Below are 6,869 nucleotides of genomic sequence, written 5' to 3'. Positions count from 1 at the left end.
TAGCCTACTCGGAGCATTCATCTTCGTTCCGTCCACATGCATTCGTTCTCGTTTCACTAAAGGAGGTGTAGTTTGTCCGATTGCTACTGCTAAAAGGGGTTGGACAAAAATATTTTCCATCTTGAACAATTGCAATAGCTTCGCAACATGGCGTCAATAGGAGATTTCGACCCGCTCAATGCTTCCATCCCTGCCACCAAAGTTGAAATCACAGTGTCTTGCAGGTAAGAGAATGGCTTCAGTGTGACCCATTTTTGTCGGGGTTTGATATGACTGTCACGGAAGCAGGATATGGTATGGACAAATATTCGGGTTTTTATCTTCCGTTCTGGTTGTAGTAACATTTTGAAGAAGTCACTGTTGTTCAACCAACCGAACAGTTGATAATTACTTTAGGCTACATTGTATAAGAGTGCGGTGTTCACATTTCTCCTTTGTTTTAGTTTTAGGTGGTAAGTTTACAATCAACTTTCTATAGTCTATCGGGTATTTAATAGGCAGTAACCTGGCATTATTCCTGTTGGAGGACTGTCAATGGACACCAACAGCCTCGAATAGGCATAAACAACAAAACAAACATTCCCTATCTTGCTACACTGCCATATGTTAGAAGATTGTTCTCACTGAATAATTTGACACTTGTTCTGACTCGTGGTTTGTTGTGGGCTGTCACTCACCGAACTGATCAGAAGCACACACATACATTTACATTGACGTTTGACGAAAGGTAAACTATATGCCAGGAGTAGGTTAGTGATTTGATGTAGCCTATTCTAAGTGCAGCGACAGTCAGACGTGTTTGTGAGCTGGAATAGAAGGGTAGGCTAGATATAGCGGGTTGAGGGTGTATCACTAGCCCGCTTTAAACCACACTCTTTCTCTGGAGACGTGCCTTCCTGTTGCATAACGGCTCCCCCGTCCTCGCCCAACCGTATATTTTAATGGGTCCTTTTAGAATAGTTCAACTGAGGGAATGCTGGCCTCACTGGAATGGGAATCATAGTGTTGTCTCTGGACTTTCACTCGTTATTTAATCAACTGATATTGAAGGAAAGACGAAACAGAAAGAAAGTGAGACTTTCTAACCACTCAATTAATTTTTATTTTACCCTTTATTTAACTAGGCAAGTCAGTTAAGAACAAATGCTTATTTACAATGATTGCCTACCCTGGCCAAACCCGGAAGACCCTGGGCCAGTTGTGCACTGCCCTATGGGACTCACAATCACAGCCAGCTGTGATACAGCCTGGATAACACATGTATTGAAACAAAGTGTGGGCCAAGTTCACAAGGAAATTCCCCTTAGATCTCTCACTATGGACTAAATTGAATGAAAGGGAAATTATTTTCAAAAACACACACAATAACTAGTTACTCAATATTTGACTATACCATTCTGAACCAGTAGCTTAATTCTCTAGAGGAATCAGTCCATTCAAATGTGTTATTTCTATCACCTCCAGGTAATACATCACATATTACCCCTTATGTGTCAGACTGCAGAAGAGGCACTATATACAGTGGGGCAAAAAAGTATTTAGTCAGCCACCAATTGTGCAAGTTTGCCCACTTAAAAATATGAGAGATGCCTGTAATTTTCATCATAGGTACACTTCAACTATGACAGACAAAATGAGGGAAAAAAATCCAGAAAATCACATTGTAGGATTTTTTTAAATGAATTTATTTTCAAATTATGGTGGAAAATAAGTATTTGGTTACCTACAAACAAGCAAGATTTCTGGCTCTCACAGACGTGTAACTTCTTCTTTAAGAGGCTCCTCTGTCCTCCACTCGTTACCTGTATTAATTGCACCTGTTTGAACTTGTTATCAGTATAAAAGACACCTGTCCACAACCTCAAACAGTCACACTCCAAACTCCACTATGGCCAAGACCAAAGAGCTGTCAAAGGACACCAGAAACAAAATTGCAGACCTGCACCAGGCTGGGAAGACTGAATCTGCAATAGGTAAGCAGCTTGGTTTGAAGAAATCAACTGTAGGAGCAATTATTAGGAAATGAAAGACATACAAGACCACTGATAATCTCCCTCAATCTGGAGCTCCACACAAGATCTCACCCCGTGGGGTCAAAATGATCACAAGAACGGTGAGCAAAAATCCCAGAACCACACGGGGGGACCTAGTGAATGACCTGCAGAGAGCTGGGACCAAAGTAACAAAGCCTACCACCAGCAAGGGCATTTAAGATGAAACATGGCTGGGTCTTTCAGCATGACAATGATCCCAAACACACCGCCCAGGCAACGAAGGAGTGGCTTCGTAAGAAGCATTTCAAGGTCCTGGAGTGGCCTAGCCAGTCTCCAGATCTCAACCCCATAGAAAATCTTTGGAGGGAGTTGAAAGTCTGTGTTGCCCAGCAACAGCCCCAAAACATCACTGCTCTAGAGGAGATCTGCATGGAGGAATGGGCCTAAATACTAGCAACAGTGTGTGAAAACCTTGTGAAGACTTACAGAAAATGTTTGACCTCTGTCATTGCCAACAAAGGGATTATAACAAAGTATTGAGAATTTTGTTATTGACCAAATACTTATTTTCCACCATAATTTGCAAATTCATTAAAAATCCTACAATGTGATTTTCTGGATTTTTTTCTTCTCATTTTGTCTGTCATAGTTGAAAATTACAGGCCTCTCATCTCTTTAACAGGGAGAACTTGCACAATTGGTGGCTGACTAAATACTTTTTTGCCCCACTGTACATAAGGGATGTTCGGTAAATGCTGGTTCTGAGTCACGCTCTGGTGCCTGCTGGGCATAGAGGGGGTCAGTAGGGAATGCCTTCACACTCATCACTCCCGAGAGAGGAGGTGAGGTACCATGGTAACGCGGCCAGGTGTGTGTGTGTGTGTGTGTGCCTAAAAGGCTCTGATCTCTCTCACACACCACAAACAAGGCTCTTCTCTCAAACGCACACAAACACACACACATGAAGGGATAAGAGTCTCTTTCTCTCAATTTCTTCTCAATGTCTTCTTTCTCTGCCCAGAGCTCCAATGGAGGCAAAGACTGTTAGTACAGATCTCTCTCTTCCCTCCCTGCCTGCAGTCATCTGATAACATGTTTACGTGTGGGTACTGTAGGCTACTGTAGGTGCATGTCTCTGCTCTAGTTAGGTTGGGCTATGCCTATTTACTGTCATCATGACACAGTACATTTCTGTGTGGACCAGAGTCCAATTAATATGAATAAGGGGCTGGATTCCTCAGTACCCGTCGGACCGTCCTGGAGAAATTGATTCTTGGCTTGGTGTAATAAAGCGCACCTAAATCTCATCAAATGTTATTTGTCGCGTGTGCTGAATACAACAGGTGTAGATGTTACTGTGAAATGCTTACTTACAAGCCCTTAACCAACAATGCAGTTTTAAGAAAATACCCCCACCTCCCCCAAAAAGTAAGAGATAAGAATTACAAATTATTAAAGAGCAGCAGTAATGAACAATTTACGAAACGTAACCATTCCGTAAAGTATTTCATTGTACTAGCACTGTATTACCAGTTCAGTGATTGGTTCTACCTCTGTATGAGTTAGAATGTATAAATTGTTCAGATATTGCATTATCTTGCTATTTCCGTGCATGGTACATACTGTTGAAGTCGGAAGTTTGCATACACTTAGGTGGGAGTCATTAACTCGTTTTTCAACCACTCCACAATTTTCTTTGTTAAACAAACTAATAGTTTTGGCAAGTCAGTTGTGTCATGCAAAGTAAATGTCCTAAGTAATTTTTTCCAGCAATTGTTTACTGACAGATTCTTTCACTTATAATTCACTGTATCAGTGGGTCAGAAGTTTACATACACTAAGTTGACTGTGCCTTTAAACAGCTTGGAAAATTCCAGAAAATTATGTCATGGCTTTAGAAGCTTCTGATAGGCTAACATCATTTGAGTCAATTGGAGGTGTGCCTGTGGATGTATTTCAAGGCCTACCTCCAGTGCCTCTTTGCTTGACATGAGAAAATACAAAGAAATCAGCCAAGACTTCAAGAAAAAATTCTGGACCTCCACAAGTCTGGTTCATCTTTGGGAGCAATTTCCAAACGCCTGAAGATACCACATTCATCTGTACAAACAATAGTACGCAAGTATAGACACCATGGGACCACGTAGCCGTCATACCGCTCAGGGAGGAGACGCGTTCTGTCTCCTAGAGATGAATGTACTTTGGTGCGAAAAGTGCAAATAAATCCCAGAACAACAGCAAAGGACCTTGTGAAGATGCTGGAGGAAACTGGTACAAAAGTATCTATATCCACAGTAAAACGAGTCCTATATCGACATAACCGAAAAGGCCGCTCAGCAACATCTCAAGACATCAGTCAGGAAGTTAAAGCTTGGTCGCAAATGGGTCTTTCAAATGGACAATGACCCCAAGCATACTTCCAAAGTTGTGGCAAAATGGCTTAAGGACAACAAAGTCAAGGTATTGGAGTGGCCATCACAAAGCCCTGATCTCAATCCTATAGAAGATTTGTGCGCAGAACTGAAAAAGTGTGTGTGCTAGGAAGGAGGCCTACAAACCTGACTCATTTACACCAGCTCTGTCAGGTGGAAGGGGCCAAAATTCCCCCAACGTATTGTGGGAAGCTTGCGGAAGAATGTTTGACTCAAATTAAACAATTTAAAAGCAATGCTACCAAATACTAATTGAGTATGTAAACTTCTGACCCACTAGGAATGTGATGAAATAAATACAAACTGAAATAAATTATTCTCTGGTAATTATTCATCCATTTCACATTCTAAAAAAAAGTGCTGATCCTAATTGACCTAAAACAGGGAAGTTTTACTAGGATTAAATGTCAGGAATTGTGAAACTGAGTTTAAATGTATTTGGCTTAGGTGTATGTGAACTTCCGACTTCAACTGTACGTCTGATTTGTTTTGTCTGGCTGGTTGTCTCTGTGCTACTGTAGTTATTGTGTGGTTCCCTGTTGTACCACTTGTGTGGTGTCTGGCTGTGTTTATGGTAATCTGTGGTGTCTGGTTTTCTCAGTGCTTGTTCAGGGATGTCTAATCAGTGATGGGAGCACAGGTGTCAGAGCTTAAGGCCTCATTACCTCTCTGATTGAAGAGGAGGGCAGGGGGCACCACAGGGACCAGTGGTACCATGACATGCTAGGGTTCATAGCGGGGCCCAATCTCCCCTTTTCTCACACCTCTCTCTCACTTGTTCCTGTCTTCCCCTCTCTTTTTCCTGGATACCTGTCAATGTGTCTGTCCCCTCTCCCTGTCTCTTTCCTCTCTCTTTCCTCCTCTCTCCTGGTGTTTTCTCTCCCTGTCAGTGTGTAACTGACTCTGACAGCGTCCTTAGATGTCAGATATTCCATCTCGTCTCTGTGGGACAGCCACTCTTCTTATCAACACAACTGTCACCAATTGGCTGACTTAATGACAGCCACTTATCAATCCAAAAGTGTTGTGGTAGTTTTTTCTTATGTCTCTGGGAAGTTGACAACTAGAGTTAGCGGAATTGCTAAGTAGCGTTAGCACAATGACTGGCTTGCAAAACTACCTCTAACTTCCTTCATGTTGGATGCAGAGATATAAATAACGGATACTTAAATATATATTTTTGTAAGGGGGCACTGGCCCAGCAGGCTTTCCCTGACTCTGGGTTAGATTTGCAGATTTCTAATTAAACATGTTTATTGACATTTTGGTATTTGGAGAACAAAACGTGGGTTTCCTATCCCTGAGGTTGTGCTCTGTTTCAGCCCAAAACAAACTAACTCCCCCAAACAACAGTCTTTTAGGGAGTAGGGGAGGGTAAGCATTGAGGAATAATCAGGCATGGTTAACCTGAAGTGAACTCAAATGGTATCCACAAGTTCATCTGACACTGGGGAAGTAGATAAAGGGCTTCATTGCTCGACTTTGGACAGAAACTAAGCAAACTGTCCCTCGCCCCACTTTCCTCTCAAATTCATATTTTAACCAATGTCTGGATGTCAGTTAGGTTACTTCAGTGTTAAAATGTTTCTCCTCTGGCTGTTGGTACAAAATGATTTCTCTCTCTCTCCTCTAAAGGCTTGGCAGCCCTCCTGTACCCTGTCTGCCTGCTTTGTTTATGGAACTGAATGATGGCCTTTAATTTGAAATGGAAAGTAAGATTGAGAGTGGAAACATGGCTCTAGCTGTGGGTCGCCTTGGACATCTTTCAGGTGACAGTCACAGGGTTATTGATGATGGCCAGTTTGGGGCCTGGATGATGCCAGATATTCATTAGCTAAGGGGCAGTTTGAAAGTTACTGTGTGTGTGTGTGTGGGGGGGGGGGGTTAGGCTACTTCATGTCTTCTGTAGGCAAGCGCACATACATCCAAAATATAATTCCAGCATCGTCAAAATGGCTTGACATCCTTTCTATGTGAGTAAAGTACATGTCGGATAACAACTATCATGATATCAGGGGAAAGCATACCATTTTATTAGGCCACAGATGAAATAATGATTACAGTGCCTTGCGAAAGTATTCGGCCCCCTTGAACTTTGCGACCTTTTGCCACATTTCAGGCTTCAAACAAAGATATAAAACTGTATTTTTTTGTGAAGAATCAACAACAAGTGGGACACAATCATGAAGTGGAACGACATTTATTGGATATTTCAAACTTTTTTAACAAATCAAAAACTGAAAAATTGGGCGTGCAAAATTATTCAGCCCCCTTAAGTTAATACTTTGTAGCGCCACCTTTTGCTGCGATTACAGCTGTAAGTCACGTGGGGTATGTCTATCAGTTTTGCACATCGAGAGACTGAAATTTTTTCCCATTCCTCCTTGCAAAACAGCTCAAGCTCAGTGAGGTTGGATGGAGAGCATTTGTGAACAGCAGTTTT

The 6,869-nt window shown here is 42.0% G+C and overlaps 1 protein-coding gene across 1 annotated transcript in view; it reads left to right on the top strand.

Moving 5' to 3' along the window:
• The window catches only part of LOC135514715 (copine-8-like), a 125,340-nt gene continuing 118,471 nt past the window's right edge, over positions 1-6,869 (top strand). Inside the window, 1 exon segment of the mRNA XM_064938257.1 lies at positions 1-224. Within this exon segment, the coding sequence (XP_064794329.1) occupies positions 148-224 (77 nt within the window). The 5' untranslated portion in view covers positions 1-147.

Source organism: Oncorhynchus masou, chromosome 26 (assembly GCF_036934945.1).
Source record: "Oncorhynchus masou masou isolate Uvic2021 chromosome 26, UVic_Omas_1.1, whole genome shotgun sequence".
NCBI classification, from domain to species: domain Eukaryota; kingdom Metazoa; phylum Chordata; class Actinopteri; order Salmoniformes; family Salmonidae; genus Oncorhynchus; species Oncorhynchus masou.
Note: the sequence above shows the minus strand (reverse complement) of the source record. Positions and strands in the feature narration are given on the sequence as shown.